We start from the raw sequence: 19,036 nt of genomic DNA on the forward strand, positions 1-19,036 counted from the left end.
AAGTGTGGCCCAGAAGGAAAGGAAGTTGATCAAGTGTGTGTAATGGAGCCAGTTACCTCCATGGGCAACTGAGCTTAATCCGGCTGGGACCTCTGGGAAAAAGTAGGACATGGGCCTCCCAGTTATCTCAACTGGGCTGAGGAGGCCAGAGGATTTATCCCCTAACTTCCATCAGTCATTGGTTAAGAGCTGTTTCCAGTGGGACATCAATGCACTTTTCTACCTCTCTTGAGTAGAGTGAATGGGAACCACCTTGGCCCCACAGGCCAACTTATCTGGTCCCCCAGGACCAAAGGTTTCCTCTTCTTTGGAAACAATCATTTTGATGGTTAACTGGTGGGGTACCAGGTCACCTGGAATGCCCTTGGCCTGCTGCATTCAGAAGGGATCCTGGGGGGAGGGCTGGTCTCCAGAAGACAGTCCAACCCCCTCCCCACCAAACCCATTAACAGGGAGAACAGGCAGGAAGCAGGGAGACCAGGACCTTCTCCTGAAGTTGGGGCTCAGGGGAGAGTCAGTCTGAGCGAGAAGAACACAATGAAGACGGTGAGAAGAGTCAGAAAGGCCTGGGCTGAGGATCAGGGGGCCATAGAGAGCACAAACGGCTCTGCAGCAGCTCCTTCCCTTCCGTCTAAGCATCTGATCCCGTCTCCCTGGAAGAAGCAAAGTCTTCTTCAGCCCTGATCCCTCTGCCCACTGCCCGGCCTTTCTCCCTCCCTTGCAAGCTTCCTGAAAAGGTACAATCTGCACTTTCTCCCCCCACTGCCCTCTAGCTTCTGCCCACCGAATTACTCTGGCAGAAGTCACCAAGGACTTCCACGGGCCTCTCTGCAGATGGGTTTCCTCGATCCTTCTTTCATGACATTCTCCCCGCTCCAACCTGCCCTGGTTTCTCTGTCCGTGGCTATTCTTTCTCTTCCACAGACAACTCTTTCTTGCCTGCTTCCTGAAATGTCCGTGCTCCCCAGACCGCGGCCTGGACCTCCTTCTCTTCTCACTCAACACGCTCTCCCTAGGCTGCCGTGTCCCACTGCAGGGGCTCCCACCACCCCCTCGGGGCTGAGGACTCCAGCCATTGCTACCAATTGCTGGCTGTCCTCCACACCCTGCCACTCAGCACATGCTCCTGGGAACTCACTAACTCCCAAACCTCTGGGGGAAACCTATATATCACCTTCCCCACCCCCAAACAACCAGCTTTTCCTGCTGTATGTCTTACCTCCATCAGTAGACCCATCACCTGCCAAATCACCAAAATTAGCAACCTGGGAGCCATCATGGGCCTTCCTCCTAACTTCCCCCTGCACCAGTCAGACCCCAAACACCGCGAGTTGTAATTACCAACTTTCCCAAACCCATCACCCTGACTCACCTCCTGCCTAAACCATTGCAATAACTTTTTTACTAGTCTCACCTGCCTCCTCTCTCCAACAGAGGGAGCTTTCTAAACATACAGTTGATCCTCATTTTTTATGGATTCCATATTTGTGAGTTTGTATACGCACTGCAATGTATTTGTTCAGCCCCCAAATCAATCCGCAGTCGTTCACGGACATGCACAAAGCAGTGAAAATTTTGAGTCACCCAATGTGCACGTTTCCAGCTGAGGCTGAAAAACGGCGACACTCTGCCTTCTTGTTGCAGTGTTCATACTGTAAATCAGCGTTCTACTTCCGGTTAATTTATTGCCACTTTTTCACACTCTTGTGCTTTCAGAAAGTGATGTTGCTGTTTAAACCGGCCCCCAAGCATAGTGCTACAGTCTGTCTAGTGCTCCTAAGTGCAGGAAGGCTCTGATGTGCCTTAGGGAGAAAGTACGTGTGTTCGACGAGCTTCGTTCAGGCATGAGCTATAGGAATGTTGGCCGTGAGTTCAATGTCAACGATTCAACAGTATATATTAAATAAGGTGTCTTTGAACAGAAACACACATAAAACAAGGTTATGTATTGTTCCGGTGATGAAAATGTTGCAACCAGAGGCTCATAAGAACATAACCCTGTATTTCCCCCACTGGCATAGTTTCAGTATTTGCTAATTCAGTGTTTGTTGTGACTTTACGCAACTTAACTACCATGAATAATGAGAATCAACTGTACCAATCTGACCATGTAGCTTCCTTCATCCCCCCCAGACCCCTCACCTCCCCAACCCCCCACTCCCCCAACCCCCACAAACAGATACATCCAAACTCCTTAGCACATTGTTCCAAGTCTTTCATCGTCCAAAGGTCTTTGCTGACCTTCCAGGCACTTTGCCCTTTGGTGCCCCCTCGGCCCCCAACACCAGCTAACTCTCTAAAGTTCTCTAATCATGTTCCACAGAGGTCCTCTGCACACTCTGTGCCCTCTGCCTCAAAGGCCTCTCTGCTTCATCTCCTCTTGGTGAACTCCTACACATCCTTCAACACCCAGTTTCAATGTCACCTTATCTGGGTCTCCCTGTGGAGACTTGGCACTCCCTTCTCTGTTACATGCCTCATAGCACTTCTTACAATGTTGTACCTGACCCATTTGTGTGTCTCCTTTCTCCTGTACTTCGCAATAGTTTTGGAGGGGAAATGTGGAAGAGGGATAGATGTATGTGACTCTCTTCGCAGGGTGTGTGCATTTCATACATCCTTCATTCAGTGAACATAAATGGAGGCCTAACTTGGCACCCGGCACCATTCTAAGCACCAGGGGTACAGCAGTGAACCAAACAAATCACTGCCCCATGTGTGCCTATAAGTGTGGCCTGTGTGTAAGTATGTACATAAGGGGCTGTGTTGTGCTTTCTGTGGACCTGCGATATTTGTGGCTCTTGGACACACCATCCATTGAATTCTGGCCCCATGTGACCTGCTGATAAAGGGAATCTTAGAGTTAATTAGGCCAACAGGCTGTGTCTATGCACTAATGTGAAACCCTCCCGGGGTGCTCCCTGCCTGCCCTCCCCACCTCTCCAACAGTCACTGCCTGGCCCAGGTTTTGCCTTTTTAACCCAAAGACAACATCCATCCACATGAGACTTTTCTCTGCTGAGTATGTCAGTCTCTCCCCCTCCCTTCTCTGCCTTCCCTACATCTCAGAGAGAAAAGGCATAGGAATAAGGGAAGGGGGAGGAAGTGTGTTTTTGTGAGTACCCACCAAGTGCCAGGCACACTCGGGCAGCTCACATATGTCAGAGGTAGTAACAGGAAGGGCTTCCTTTGTGCCGGGCACCATTCTAGTACTGTACCTCTGTTGGCTGGGCGACCGCCACAGCAATCCAGTGAGGTAGGTGATGTGATTGGCCCACTGTCCAGATAAGAAACTGAGCATGGAAGGTGAGGAAGAGGTAGAGCTGGGATTCAGGCTCCGCAGCCTGTGCTCCCTCACTGCACTGCTCTCCCTCAGTGTCTTCTCAGGACATCCCTCACGGGCATGACCTGTCTCATGGTACAGCAGAGAAACTGGGAGACTGCCTAGAACTAAAAGCAGCAGAGGTGTGGCTGAGGCTCCAGATGCAGGGGTGTGGGGCCAGGTTCACGGGCGTGGGGCCCAAATGCAGAGGTCCCCTGCATTAAAGCCGTTCCCTGAAATGTCCCTCCTCACCCCACCACCATCAAATGGGGAGGCACCTTCTCTGGACAGGACTTGTGCAGTCCAGCCTCTTCCAGCTGGAGCTCACCCTTCTTACCTCAGTGTGTCCCTGGGCCCCTCCTCTGTGTGCCTGTCCCCGGCTGGGAGACCCTGCCCAGCCTCATCTGGTCCTCTTTTTATCTGGGTAGCCCAGCGCCAAGCACAGCACCTGGCACACAGCAGCATCTCAGAGATGATTCCTGAATTGAAGACAAGGGTTAGTGGAAAGGCCAATGTGTGTGGTGTTGGAAATCGGCTGCAGCCCCCTGGGGGAAGGGCAGTCATCCATGCAGGGTTTGGGGAGGGGCTTGGTGTGTGTGTTTTGGGGCAGAGTGAGGCTGTGTATGCAGGACAGAGGGTGGCTCTCTGTGCAACCCTCGTGTATTCAGTGCTGGGGTGCAAAGACTGAACTAGATTCTGGCAGTAACAGGATGGCAGGGAATGCGGAGGCTGTTCTGTAACCTCTCTGCAGTCGTGAGAGGCTGTGCAGCTGGTAATTAAGGCCAAGCTGGTGAGTTGCTGGGGGTCAGGGGCTGGTCTGCTTTCTGGTCTGCTCACAACAAACCCCTAAAACGTGGACTGGAAAAATTCAGTTCAGATCAGCTATTCCAATACAGTCTGAGGATGACGTGGAGGCTCAGGGCCATGGAAGCCCAGAGTGGGGCCTAGGCCACCTGGAGCAGCACAGTCAGGGAAGCCTTCTAGGAGGAGCAGACCAGGTGGGGAGAAAGGCGAGAGAAGGGCATCCAGGTGGGGGCAATTGATGGAGCAAGAGCATTCATGCTGGAGACAGACTTTGGGAGTCAAAGCATTTCCAAAGGTAACTGAAGCTGTGAGAATGGAGGCTACTGACGAGCAACCAGAGAGAGAAGAGTCTGGAGAGCAGAATCCCCCAAACTAGCAGTGGGGAATTTCCAGAATTTGGGAGATTTCCAGGTTCCTCCCACACAAAGCCAGGGATGGGAGGACAAGCCAAGGGTCAGTGTGGACCTGTGGGTCTCCCCTGAGAGGATGCTAGGACTGTGGGCTCAGCACCCTGGAAGGAGTGACCACTAAGTTTTCTGGGTCTCATCAGAGGCAGCCTGGGGAGGCTGGGACCCAGCCAATGGCAGTGCTAGGTGCAGCTCCTCCTCCTTCTAGGCCAGCGACACACCCAGGCTGTCTTCTGACTGGCAGGCTCTGTCCCAGGAATGGGCTTCTCCAAACACCTTCTCTCCTGACATGAGTTCCAGCTGCCTGCTGAGTCGACTGCCAGCTGCCAGGAGCCAGTACCCAGAGAGCCCTGAGGAGTAGCCACTCAGGTAAGGTCGTCTGTGTCTAAATGTCCTCTGCCTCTCAGCACACTTGGCAGAGGGAAACTTCTCTGGTGGAGAGTCGAGGGAGGTGACCTGGACACATCCACCACCCTGGGTCCTGGTGGTAGAAGAATGAAGGGCTCCCTGCTCCTCGCTCCGGGCTCTATCTGCTCTTCCCAGCTGAACAGAGGCAGGAGGCAGGGACTGAGTGGAAAGAGGTTCACAGGGGAACCGAGAGCTGAGCAGGCGGAGCAGCTCTGCCTGGGCCTGTACAACCCCACCCTGCCCAACCCCAGCAGGCTGGGCCAAGGCCCCTGGAGACTAAGGCTGGAGCCTCCTTAGTTATTTCGAGAAGCTGCCAGGAGTTCCACCCACCTTAGGCAGGACTGAGCAAAGACTAGCTGATGACTCAGAGCAGGAGCCCCACATCCAAGTGATAAGTGGTGTAGACAAAACAATGGAGAGGCAGAGTAGGGAGCAGAGACACCCCTACCCCCCTTTAGCTGGGATCCACTTGATGGAGGAGAGAGTGGGCACAGACCAGACGTTCAGGCAGCTTCCGGTGACATAAGGAAAAGGGTCCAGGCCCAGAGTGTGGGCTCTGGAGCCAGCCTCCCTGAGTTCGATCCCAGCTTTGCTGTTTACCAGCTGTATAACTGTGAGCAAATTAATTAACCTCTCTGTGCTCCACTTTCCTCATCTGTAAATTGGGAATAAAAAAATACCATACCTTTTCATACAGTTGCTGCATTGATTCATGCAAAATGCTCAGAACAGTGCCTGGCACTGCATAAACACCTAATAAATATTGGCTCTTATCACTACTCTGCTCAACTGCTGCAGGTCCTGCAGGGGAGCAGGACAGCATGGTGACCTTCAGCGTAGACGAACACGCAGAAGGGCATCAGGAACCCCTTAGTGCAACAGGCTGTGCGGACAGGCTCCCTGAAGTCCTGGGGGGCCCAGTAGAGCGGGACCACTACGTGGTCCTGAGAACCAGCCAGAGGAATCACGGCAGTCACATTCCTTAAATGGAGGTAAAGTTCATTCCTGTGGTCAGGGACATCAAACTCACCAGCGGAAGTGAGGAGAGCGTTTCCCGTTTTGGTGTCTTGACAAGGATGACACAAGATGATGAGAAAGGGTTCTGTGGTCCAAGGAGCTCGGGCACTGCTACATATTCTGTCCTCCCCTTGGAGATCACAGTGTGAATTGATTAGCATGATCAAGTAAAGGGGCCTTTTTCACTTTGTCAAACGCAATGTTTGCCTACGTTTCTTGAACACAGATGCCTTTTCTCTCATGACTCCGACAGTCAGACTATGGACAGGGTTCCATGGAACACCAGTTTGGGAAACACTGCAATATCCGGCTACTCTAGGAAGCCTATTATATAAAGAGAACCATTTGCCCCCTACGTTCTCTTTCAGCTGGATCGCCATTAGCCTTGCTTCAAGTGAGTCATACCTTAGCAGGACCCAGACACGGCCTGGATATTTACGGAGTGTTAGACCACTTTCCAGACTTGTCTCCAACCCCATCCTCCAAGCCAAGTAAAAGGCAAAGAGTGGGTTCGCCTTGGAAGGGTCTTTCTAAGGGGAGAAAGCAGTGCACAGAAAGGAAAAGTCTTCCCAAGGCCCAATCCCCTGAGGAGGGGGCCAGGCTGGAACCGAGGGAGAAAGCCAAATGTCCCACCTACTTAAGCTTTCACTCTGCAGGACTGCAAGACCAGAGCGGCAGGCCCTGGGAGGAAGGAGTGGCTCTCTGGACCCACCTCACTCACTTTTATGGGTAAGAGTTGGGTTCTGGACTTAATTACTTGTGCTCAAATCCCAGCTCTGCACCTAACAGTTGCGTGACCTTGGATAACCCCTCCAAACCTCAGTTTCCTCCGACTATAAAATAGGGACAATAATAGAACCTAGCTTCTCTGTGGCTGGGAGGATTAGATATGATGCCATGTTTCTGGAAAGTGCTCCGAGTGAGTATTCTGTTAATGTGTATTAACTGTTAATTCTGTTAATTATGATTACCATTCCCCTGCAGTAACAGTCGACACCTGGGCCCACCATGAACTGGGGGATCTTCGAAGTGCTCCTGAGTGGGGTCAACAAGTACTCCACAGCCTTTGGGCGCATCTGGCTGTCTCTGGTCTTCATCTTCCGTGTGCTGGTGTACGTGGTGACGGCTGAGCGCGTGTGGAGTGACGACCACAAAGATTTTGATTGCAACACCGAGCAGCCGGGCTGCTCCAACGTCTGCTTCGATGAGTTCTTCCCCGTGTCCCACATACGCCTCTGGGCCCTGCAGCTCATCCTGGTCACGTGCCCCTCGCTGCTCGTGGTCATGCACGTGGCCTACCGGGAGGCACGGGAGAAGAAGCACAGAGAGTTGGTGGGGGAGAATGGCAGGCACCTCTACCTGAACCCAGGCAAGAAGCGGGGTGGGCTCTGGTGGACATATGTCTGCAGCCTGGTGTTCAAGGCCGGTGTGGATGCCATCTTCCTCTATGTATTCCACTCACTCTACCCCAAATACACCCTCCCTCCTGTGGTCAAGTGCCACGCAGCTCCGTGTCCCAATACCGTGGACTGCTACATCTCCAAGCCCTCGGAGAAGAATATCTTCACTCTCTTCATGGTGATCACGGCTGCCATTTGCATCCTGCTCAACCTCGTGGAGCTGGCTTACCTAGTGAGCAAGAGGTGCCGTGAGTGCCTGGCAGCGAGGAAAGCCCGGGCCACCAGCACCTCTGCCTACAAACAGAACGACCTCCTCTCAGGCGACCTGATCTTTCTGGGCTCAGACATTCACCCTCCTCTCTTACCAGACTGCCTTCAAAACCACATGAAGAAAACCAGCCTGTGAGGGGCTGCCTGCACTGGGCTGATGGGGGAGGCCTGGGTTGGAAGTACCCGGCATCTCTCAGGGGTGCAGCCTTAGGGGTGGGAAGCTGCGGGTCAGAAAGCCCAGGAATAAATCCATGTTCCTCAGCCCTAGCCACCTGCCCCAGCTATATGGCCTGGGCGCCTCAGTTTCCTTTTGTGTAAAATGAAGATGATAAGGCCCACTTAATAGGGTTGTTGCTGTGAGGAGGTGTTCAATTGGAGAACGGATATGCAAGTGCCTTCAATGTGTGGAACTCACGGTCAGGGCTTAATAAAAGTCAACTCCTCCACTGATTCAAGGTGCCCTTTGGTCCTTCAGCTTTTGTGACCCCTGACCCTTATCAGGTCACAGGGTCAACCTCTCTGCCCCTGCAGAGGGTTACTTGGTCCCGTCAGGTGAGGGGCCATTCTCTCCCCTAGAAAGGGTCCCCAGCACTCCTGGGGGTCATGCTGCCTGCTCATGTTCAACTCTAACCTTCATCCTCAGTTGCAATTTTAGGCCTAAGGGTGGTCTGCAAAGAGAATGGAGCTTAGTATGTGGGGAGCTACTTGTGGCAGTGGAAAGTCCATGGACTTTACGTCAGAACACTTGCATTTCAACCCAAGTTCCACTGGGATTCTGGGAAAGTGGTTTCAGCTCTTCTCCAAAATGGGTTAATAGTACTGAGCCTGTGGGGTTGTTGACAGGACTGGACGAGCTCCTGGCTGTGGATGGGGTTAGCCAGCTGTAAAAGGCCACATAAACGTTAATCATTGGTATTAGGAAGTACTCAATAAATGCTGTGGGAAATGAGGCAGAGGAGCCCCACCCTGGCTGCACATTAACCTTCACTATCCCCAGGTCCCTCTGCAGCCCCCACTGAGTCACACACCGACTTCTCTGCAGGCCTGGCCCTGTGCCAACTGGGGCATTTCATGCTCCCAACCTACATTCTTTGTCTCCACTAGGGTAGTGGGATACCCTTGTCTAGAAGAACCACAGTCAGCCTCTCCCATCTCCTACACAGCTCACCAGCAGCCCAAGCTCTAGTCCTCAGAAATGTCCCCATGAGGGTGGGATGTGATCCTGGGCTGAACCAAGGTTTCCCCTTTCCATAGTTGTCAGCTGCTGAGGACATCAGAATCAGTCTTCCAGAGAAAAGGATAGGAGAGAGGCCTGGAGACAGGGAGACAGGGGTCAATGCCATTGTTGCTGACCTGGACCTGGGGAATGAGGATATCAGGCGCCTGCCCCCCTCACTGCAGTTTCACCTACATACCTGCCAGTCCAGGGAGCCAGACCCAGCCATGCCCAGCCAGGCTGGAGAGAAGGCGTGGGCCAGGAGAGAAGAGCCGCAGGTGTTTGCTCGGCATAGGTGCCCGGGGAAGTCCGCCCGCCCGCCTGCCCACCTGCTCACTGGTTTACCTCATTGGCTCAGAAAGCCCCACCCAGCAGGCGAGTAAGGAACAAAAGCTGCCTTTGGGAGGCCCTCCGGCAGACAGACAAGCCCAAGGACCAGAGAGCACCTGCTGGACCCAAGAAAGGTGAGGACCAAACTGGGCAAGAAGCTGGGCTGGGAAGCAGGAACTGGCAGAGCTGAGGATCCCAGGGAACCTCAGGCTGTGGGCCAGGCTTCAGGAAGAAGCAGAGGGAACTGAGGACCCCTGGAGCAACTCCAGGGAAGCCCCAAGGAGGGGAAGGAATGTCCTGCCAGACCAAAGGGAGGACAGAGGACCAGCGAAGAGATGAGGAGGGATCAGAAAGAAGTGGAGTATCAATTTGGCTTAGCAAACATAGTGTGTGTTCACTGGGCCAGGTCCAATGCCAAGTCCCAAGGAAACAGACGATAAGATACAGAGGCTGCCATCCAGTAGCTGGCAGTCGGGCACAGAAGACAAGTCTACAAACCATTCAAATATTGGTGATGCATGAAAGAAGGAGGAAGGTGCTCAGAAAATGTCCCAGGAGCATGAGGTCTGAAGATGCTGAGATCCGAGTCAGGGACAGAGGAGGGGCAGGGTCAGAGACGGAACATGATGGCACTCCAGATAAGTGGGTGTGGCGGATGGAGCACACAGGACAGGGGTCTGAATAGAAATAATGGGAGATTTGACTAGCAAACAGCCGCTGAGCAAATGAAACAAGGATGTCCCTGAAAGAAAAGGTGAATGGTGGGGGAAGGACAATGCCAGAATCCTGCCTCTATCCCTTCCCTCGACCCTCCCTAAAGCTGGAATGGTTGGAATTCCAGAGGAAACAACTGTGATCAGGACAGTCAGTCCTGGGCCCCACACCCATGGTGGGGTAGGGAGGGTGGTAGGATGATGCCAAGCCACATGGTTCCAAAGTTTGGGAGGGAAAGTCAGGGCAGGGATGTCCAGGAGCCAGAAAAGAGGAATGAGGATGGATATCACTCGGGAGTCTGCCCAAGAGGCTGATAGGAAAGCACCCAGCTCAGTGCCGGACTCATGTTGGCGCTCAGTAAAAGTTGGAGGAAACTGGAGGATAAAGATACAGGCCCCTCCCCTCCTACCCTGGTCCAGCCCTGGCAGCTAATGGGAGAGAGGACCATCCAACCCACACCTTCTTGCTCTCTCTTTAGAAGTCGGGTGACCCGCAGGGCTGAAGCTTGAGGTCAAAGAGGTTGTCAGGCACGCTCATGCAGGACCCTTATCTTTCACATGTGTCTATTACTTTATAGAATAAAATAGTCCCAGATTTTGCAACTGGAAGACAGAAGTTCAAGACCAGCTCTGCTACTTCCAAGCTGTGGAGCCTTGGGCAGGTGCCCCTCTAGGCCTTAGCTTACCCCCCTGTGAAATGGGGATAATGGCAATCCCTACCCCACCAAGTCATTTCGAGTGAGGACATGATGATGACGCAGTGGTTTTGACACGGCATTGCCAATCGCACCTTTAATAAAGGACACCCATCCCCAGGCTTGGCCAGGCCTGAGTGGGTGCACACGGGTGTAGACTGCCCACGTGAGGAAGCATCAGCATGAACTGGTCGTTCCTTCAGGGCGTTCTCAGCGGAGTCAACAAGTACTCCACGGCAGTGGGCCGCATCTGGCTGTCGGTGGTGTTCATCTTCCGCGTGCTGGTGTACGTGGTGGCCGCGGAGGACGTGTGGGACGACGAGCAGAAGGACTTCGTCTGCAACACCATGCAGCCGGGCTGCACCAATGTGTGCTATGACGAGTTCTTCCCCGTGTCCCACGTGCGCCTCTGGGCCCTGCAGCTCATCCTGGTCACGTGCCCCTCGCTGCTCGTGGTCATGCACGTGGCCTACCGGGAAGAGCGCGAGCGGAGGCACCGTCGAAAGCACGGGCCCAACGCCCAGTCCCTGTATGACAACCCTAGCAAGAAGCGGGGCGGACTCTGGTGGACGTACTTGCTGAGTCTCGTCTTCAAGGCCGCCGTGGACTCGGGCTTCCTCTACATCTTCCACCGCCTCTACCATGGGCACTACGACATGCCCCGCGTGGTGGCCTGCTCCGAGTCGCCTTGCCCCCACACTGTGGACTGCTACATCTCCCGACCCACAGAGAAGACGGTCTTCATCTACTTCATGGTGGTCATAGCTGTGATATGCATCCTGCTCAACCTCACCGAGGTCACCTACCTGGTGGGCAAGAGGTGCCTGGAGACCTTCGGCCGCAGGCGCCGGCAGTCTCGGCGCCAGAGTCACCTGCCTGATACGTGCCCACCCTATGTCCTCTCCAAGGGAGAGCACCCCCCAAATGGGAACTCGGACCTCATGAAGGCGGGCTCAACTGAGGTGGATACAGGTGGGTATCCATAACCTGTGACGTTGGCAGCTGGGACTACCAGGTCCCCCACCTCCCTAAGGCAATGGCAGGGCAGTGGCCTCTTTTCTGCAGCAGGGTATGTGAGGAAGGTGCTTGTGGGGCTCACAAAGCCCACCCAGGGGTCAGTACTGGGGGCAGTTCTATCTCAGGGTCCTGAGCCCAGGAGAGAGGTTAATGGCTGGTGGGGATTTTATATATGGTAATATGTTGTATAATATTAAGGTCAAAACCCTTAATAAATATGATTTTCTCAGTACCTTGCAGACCAAGAGGGAGTGATGAGTAGGAAAGCAGGGGGTTCATGATGGACCTCAGAGAGGAGGCCAGGACCACTCAGTGGGCATCTGAGCCCCAGCACCTCAGATCCAGGTTCACTCATCATGTACACCACACACACGGAGTGTGCCAGAGTGTTTCCCTAGGATGTGGCAGAGAATACTCAAAGGCAGAGGCTGCTCCAAGGGTCTCTGGACTCTGCGACCAGCTGGCCAAGGCAGGAGAGGGACCCCAGGAGACCCTGTGCTCAGGATAAGTCGGTTCTCAGCAAGTGGCCCTCAGATGAATGTGTGGCCCAGGAGGCCTCTGCCTCCCCCATTCAGGCCTCCCTAGCCCTGCCCAGCATAGGTCTCGGGTGGGTGAGTCTCCTCTGAGGATGGGAGGGGAAGGCACAGTGGGGGGTGGGGCGGTACTGAGAGCAAGTCCAGGATGAGAGTCTTCCAGGCTGTCTAGGTGCTATATCCCCACAGGCCAGGGATCCACTGAGAGCATCTGAGCCCTCATGGATCTTCCAATCTGAGGAATTTCCCTTTCCTTTACCAGATACACATTTCCTCATCTTCCCCCACTCCCACCCTACCACTCAGACCTTGGCAACTCCCAAAACCCCACCTCCAGCCTGGACCTGCCTGAGTCCCAGAGCCCCCACCAACTGCCCACAGGACAACCCTCCAGGAGGTCCCAGGCATCTCCCACTCAGCAACTCCCAAACCTGCCTTCCTCACAGATCACGCCCCACCTGACGAATGGCACTGCCATTCAGCCAGTTGTACAAGCCAGGAGCTGGCCCGACATCCTCATCCCCTCCCCCTTTCCCAGCCCCTCATACCCCACATCCCAATACAGCACCAAATCCCACTAATTCCAGCCCCTTACATGCCTCCTGAGTCTGCCCTTCCTCTCCCACCCCACAGTCTTAACCTCTCACTGGGCCCCTCCCACCTGCCCTCCACTAAGGGGACAAAGTGGAGTTTTTTATGTATATGAATCTGACGATATTGTTCCTTCTGCATTAAAACTTCTTCCACCATCACAGCCCACACTGCCCTAAACCTGGTCCCCGTTGACCTCCCCAACCTCACCCCCTGCTTCCTCCTTCCTTGTACCCACCAATAATACCAAAGGGCTCATGGTTCCCCAACCAGACACATCATGCTGGGTCGTGCCTCGTGCCTTCACAGATGCTGGTCCTTTTGCCTGGAATGCCCTTCCTCCCTCCTCTGGGACTCTTCCTAGACCCTTCCTAGAATCCCAGGGACAGCCTTAACCACCTTTTCCGTGCGCCAGCCTAGCTCATGCCTTTGTTATTCTCCCTGAATTGGGGCAGTGGGTTCTCCCCATCAGTCTGTGAGCCCTTCAAAGACAGGGCAGGGCAAGATGCTGAGTCATCCAGGCCTGGTTGCCTTCAATCAATGTTTGTTAACTGAGTAAATGGGCTGTGAGCTGCTTGTCTTGTTGACCTGAATCCTCCCCCACACTTCAGCCCAGGGAATTCAACAAAGTGTTTTCCTTTTGTTTATTCGTATGTTTTGTGGTTATTGTTTTTACTAAGTCTAGCAGTAAAGGTCTTATTTATAGGTGAGGAAACTTTGGCCTAGAGAGGGGAGGGGCCTTCTAAGCCCACACAGATGGGCTGAGTCTGTGGGGGCTCTGGCCCCCGTGGTCCATGAAGAGGCTCCATGTCCACCCCTGATTATGGGACAAGATCAGAGTGTCACCCCGTGTTAGGCCAGGATCCCTAGAAACAACCAGCAGCAGGAATTTGTGTGCATTTGAAGGAAGGAGCAAGAAGCAAGATAGGGAATGGGCAGAGCTGAGCAGGGTGTGGGCTCAGGGAAACAGCGTTAGCCTGAGCTCTGTGGGGAGAGGGGCTTTGGATCACAAACCAGCCCTAGAGCTGTCCCTGCTGGAGGCAAGGTCCTCAGGCACTGGAACTCCCATATCAGTCATTGGTTTCAGGCCACCTCCAGGACAGGAGGGCTGGCAGGAGGGGGTTGGTGGCTCCCACTCAGTCCAGATCAATTCTCCAGGGGCAGCCATAAGCCATTCACAGCAGCTGGAGAATGAGTGTCCCTCAGTAAAGGGGACGTGGGTAGGGCACCAATACCATCTACTGAACTCCAGGAATCAAGGGCAACTCTACCTCCAATCCAGACCAGAGCTGTGACCACCCAATCCCGGAGAACAGGATGGCACTTTCAACCAGTTCAGAATCAGATGACTCCGTACTTCTCAGACCGAGATAGCTCCTACATGCAGGCCAGTGGACGAGCCACAGTCAGCTCCCTCTGAGGTTCTAGACTCCCCATTCCAGGGGCTGCGGCTGGGCCGACATATGGTGAGAGCATCCTAGGACCTGACTATTCCCACGGCAGTCCTTTTCATGGGTGCTGTACCCAGAGGTCTCCAGTCCTTAAGCCAGACGAAGACCGAACACTGACTAGCCTGAGGGCCCCCGGTCATCCCTTATCCTCAGTTCTGCCCACACTCTCAAGACCCCCATATTGCCCTCATTACCACCTTCAGACCTTTCCACTTCCACCTTCTTGAAACGTCTTTGCTTTGCTTAGGCCCCTGCCGTCTTTCTCTTCCACTGCCCCACCTGCATTGCTGCCACCTACTTCTCTTCATTCATTAAAGACTTAAGCACATGACTCAGGATCTTCTGGTATTCTGTCACAGCCCAGGGCCACCGGGACCACCTGTGTATCACTCTGTCCTTTTCATTCCATGCCCTCCTCATCTCTCATGACCTCCTCCTCCACTCCATTTAGCTATCCACTCACAGAACCACACCCCAGACTTTGTCTTCACCCAGAACTGCTCCACATCTAGAATCTTCCATTTGCTTCAAGTTAATAAATATTTATTGTTCACATTTATGTGATCAGCCCCCTGCTAGGATTCATCTGGGAAGCATCAGACAGTCCCTGATCTCATGGAGCTTACATTCTATGAAGAGGAAAGCTGCTAAACTCATGACATGCTGGGGAAGCATAGCGTGCTGGGGTAAGAAGAATGTTGGATCCAACATCCAGGCATCCAGAAAAAGGTTCCCTGAGACTTCTGAAGGGGACACCTAGAGAAAGGAGGATTTTCCCAAGCAAAGTGGAAAGGGGATTGTAGGCCGAGAGGATAGCATAAGAAAGGCCTAGAAAGTGAGAGCAAACCCGGTGAGGGGTCAGACTGAAGTAGGCAGGGGCGGGGTTATGCAGTGCTTTCTTTATAAAGCCCTGTTAATTATTTTGGACTTTATCCTAAGGACAATGAAAAGTCACTGGAGAGACTTAGCACAGAAGTGACATGATCTAATTTGTCTCTAGTTACAAGGCAGAGGAGCGAGAGCAGTGCTAACTGTTTGGAACCTGACACTAATAGTCCAAATGAGCAATAGCCATGGCCTAAACTCTGGTGTGCGCAGTGGAGATGGAAAGAAGTAGCTGGATTTAAGAAATGTTTCCAAGATAGAATCAAAAAGATTTGGTGATTTGATTGGGTGTGGGGATCAGTTAGAGAGAGGAATCAAAGTCACACCCAAGTTTCTTGCTCTGGGTGGTGGCACACTTACCCTAGGAAGAGCAGGCTTGAGGGAGATACGGGTAACTGCAGCTTCAGACAGGGTTGAGTCTGAGATACAAATAAGATGTCCTGGATCTCTCATTCATGGCCATTCTCAGCCCTTGGTTCACTGTCTTTCTCTCTATTATTATGCTTATTATCATTTGTGATGACTTCACATCCAAACTTGACCTCTCAGTTCCTTGACTTCCTTGCTTCTAACAATCTTTTTCTTTACCCATTGAACCCACCCACATGCATGCTCACACCCTAGATCTTGTCTGGACTGAGAACTCCATCATCTCCTGTCCAGCTCATTCACTTTAGTTCCCACTCCAGCAATCCTGCCCCATCTATTGACCTGCCACTATTTCGCTGTCCATCACCCCTGTCACATCCTCCCCTTCTTTCCCAGCTTGGATTCCATGGGCTCCCAGGTAATTCCTGACCTGTAGATATCCTCCACTCACCTGCCTTTCAGTGCTTCTATAGTTGCTCACCAGGCTAGATTCTAACTCCAGGTAAAGCCCAGCTCTCCATGTGGAACCTGTTCCAAAGCACCTGGAGAATACAACTGGACTGACTGGTTTCGATGGAAACTTCTGACCAGAAAGCTCAAGTGGACATTCAGCACCTCTAAGAAATTCTATATTTTTCTAACACTTTAACCCTATTCTCTCTCCAAGATGGCTATCTCATACCTTCTCTTTCCCCAAACCTCCAGCCCTCATTCTCCTAATCTTCCTTTTCAGCTAATAGCCAGGCATATGCTTCAGAGAAATAGAAGCAATAGGCAAGCACTAACTTATCTCCCTCCCAACCAAATCTGCCAACCTCCTGGCATGAGTACCTGTCCACTTTGCCTTCTCCCCTGTAACGTGGATGAAGTGTCCCTGCTCCAGGTACACTCTCCACCACACGGACACTGGACTCCATCACCTCTCACCTACTCTGGACTGTATTCCACAGTTGTTGCCTCACAATCCCCTTTCTATAAATATGCTCTAATGTTTCCCTTTTTTTAACTCCCTCTTAACACCACATCCTTCTCCAGCTACTGCCCTTCTTATAAAAAACAAAATCCCCTAAAACATCTCTGTACTTGCCATCTCTACTTCCTCATCGTATTAACCCGTTCGAGTCAAAGTCAACAATGGCCAACAAGTTGCCAAGTCAAAATGGTCAGTTCTTCATCCTCGTCTTGCTCTCTCAGCAACATTTAGCCATCGAGAGCTTCCGCCTTAAACACCGTCTTCCCTCGGCTTCCAGGCCGCACTCTCTCCTGGCTTTCCTCCCACATTACTGATAGGTCTTTCTTGATCTCCATCGATGCTCTTCTTCCTCTTGCTGATCTCTAAATGTAGGATTCTTTAAGACCCAGTGCTCTACCCTTTTTTCTCCTCTGTCTACATTTCCCCTTCTGTAATCCTGTATAGTACCATCTATAAAACCATCTACAAATGAATGATTCCCACATTTATATATTCAGACCCAACCACTCCCATGAGTGTTAGACTCATGTATCAAAATTCCTATTTGTCACCCAAAATAGAACTCCTAATCCCCCTAACAGAGAACAGATTTATGTTCCCTCCCAGTCTTCCTCACCTTGGAAGATGGCATCCCCATCCACCCAGCTGCTCAATTCAAAAACCTAGGCGTCCCTTTCCTCATAATCACATCCACCATTAACAAGTCATATTGGATATAATTCCAAACTCAGTTCAAAGTCCATTCACCTTCCTACCCCCTCCCAGTGGTTCCATCCCAGGCCAAGAGACAGCATTGAATACCTGGATACCTGCAGCAGCTGGCTCCCTTCCTCCATTCTTGCTCCTCTGCAATTCTTCCTCCACGTGGCAGCCTGAGAGATCTTTCTACCATGTAAATGAGATCAGTCAAGTCACTCCCTTGCTTAAAACCCTCCAAGTGGCTTTCCATCATGGCCATAAAAACGGAAAGTAAACCAAACTTTGTCATGGCCTGTAAGGCCCTACATGGTTAGACCTTGGCTACCTCTCCAAGCTCATCTCCCTGGGCTCTCTCCTTCCCGCATGCCCTACCCGCACTGGCCTTCTCCCATCTCAGGGACTTTGCCCTGGCTTTCGCTGCCAATGCTCTTCCCCAGAGCTTCACATGACTGTCTCTTTGGCATTCATATCTCCAAACATTCTCTCCTCCAAGAGGCCATTCTGACCCCCCTGATGAAGCGCATACGCCAAACAGTCACTCTTTACCATGCAACCCCATTTTATCTTCTTTATAGCATTTATGAAATATTCTTGTTTATGAAATACTTATGAAATATTCTAGTTTATGAAATATTCTTATTTAGTTACATGTTTATTTTCTTTTTTTTTAAGAGGAGCAAAGATTTTATTAAAGCAAAAGTACAGCTCTCTTATGAGAGGGGGTACCAGAAACTCAGATGCCCCTACATGTTTATTTTCTGTGTCGTCCCACTAGGATGAGCTCCTTGACAACACAGCCTTTGTCATATTCCCCCCTTTATCTACCAGCACCTAGAACGGTACTTGGCACATAGTAGACACTCAATAAAAATGTGTCAACTGACTGAATGATTGGCACCCAGGTGGAGATGTCTAGTAGACTATTGTATAGAAGGGGGATAAAAGACTGGGCAGGAGATAAGGGTTTGGGAATTGTCAGCAAAACGCCTGAATATAAGATTTTGCTTCAGAATTACCCCTCAGGTAGGAAGGATTTGTCTTATATTCAAGTACTTACAAAGTCTCCTATATAATGGCTCATATTTTCAATTACTGCCTTTTGAATAACAAAACACTCTTTGGGGAAAACTCATTTGCCTGAAATAACCTTAATCAATGAAGTTTTGGATATTCATGGAGGTCTCTTGGCAGAATCAGAAAAAAGTGGAGACAAAAGCATTAAACACAGATTCAATCTTTACTCCTGGGGGGTATGGACCTTACAATTGCAAGTATTACTTTTGAAGCAAGTCCTTTTTAAAAAAAATCCCTTGAAGAACAATAAAGGAAGTGGTTATGTTGTGGAGATCACAAATACATACCTACCAGATGACTTTTTAATTTATGCAACCTAATATTATGCAACCAAGCTCTAATGGCAAAGAATAAAGTTCCCAGAATCATGCACAGACTGGAAAAGTGTTATGTCACAAATAACTTGGGCAAAAATAAAGTCGGTGTGTTCTGTAAAAGTTAATGATAACAAACAAAACTTTAATGATGTTGATGCAGGTGTTAAAAATGTTAAAAGCTTAAATAAAATTGCTTCATAAAATGAGGGGAGAAAAAAATAATAAGTCTTACTACATTGTTTATATAATATGTGATTTTTTAAATGTATGGCGAACTAAGTTAATAAATTATAATTTCAACCGTGCTAAAAGTTTATGTATTCAAATTAATCCCCCAAAGTGATTTTGGAGGGTCTCCACATTGGAAATACAGGGGGTTGTTTTTTGTTGGGCGTCATCTTATATCTGGGCCTCTATGGCACGTAGTAACTTAAGCCTTGAGAGTGGCTGATACTGTACAGAGATCGTGAGGGGAGAGATGAGCAGATGCCCTAGGATGGAGGCTTAAAGACCAAGTAGAGTGGGAGGAAGCCAGCAAAGAGGAC

General features: G+C 51.3%; 2 protein-coding genes across 3 annotated transcripts; both read left to right on the top strand.

Annotated features, from left to right (window-relative positions):
• The first annotated feature begins 4,246 nt into the window (after window positions 1–4,246).
• GJB5 (gap junction protein beta 5) lies at window positions 4,247–8,083 on the top strand. Of its 2 annotated transcripts, XM_019730153.2 has the most exons (3): window positions 4,247–4,902; window positions 6,615–6,687; window positions 6,943–8,083. In XM_019730153.2, exon 3 carries the CDS (start codon window positions 6,967–6,969, stop codon window positions 7,762–7,764), a length of 798 nt encoding a protein of 265 aa, XP_019585712.2. In that variant the 5' UTR covers window positions 4,247–4,902; window positions 6,615–6,687; window positions 6,943–6,966; the 3' UTR covers window positions 7,765–8,083. The 2 variants fall into 2 exon arrangements, with proteins under 2 accessions (XP_019585712.2, XP_019585714.2); XM_019730155.2 differs by lacking the exon at window positions 6,615–6,687.
• A 1,087-nt stretch (window positions 8,084–9,170) lies between these two features.
• GJB4 (gap junction protein beta 4) lies at window positions 9,171–18,761 on the top strand. Its single transcript, XM_074334356.1, has 2 exons — window positions 9,171–9,308; window positions 10,466–18,761. Exon 2 carries the CDS (start codon window positions 10,765–10,767, stop codon window positions 11,566–11,568), a length of 804 nt encoding a protein of 267 aa, XP_074190457.1. The 5' UTR covers window positions 9,171–9,308; window positions 10,466–10,764; the 3' UTR covers window positions 11,569–18,761.
• The last annotated feature ends 275 nt before the right edge of the window (window positions 18,762–19,036 follow it).

Source organism: Rhinolophus sinicus, linkage group LG06 (assembly GCF_036562045.2).
Source record: "Rhinolophus sinicus isolate RSC01 linkage group LG06, ASM3656204v1, whole genome shotgun sequence".
NCBI lineage: Eukaryota > Metazoa > Chordata > Mammalia > Chiroptera > Rhinolophidae > Rhinolophus > Rhinolophus sinicus.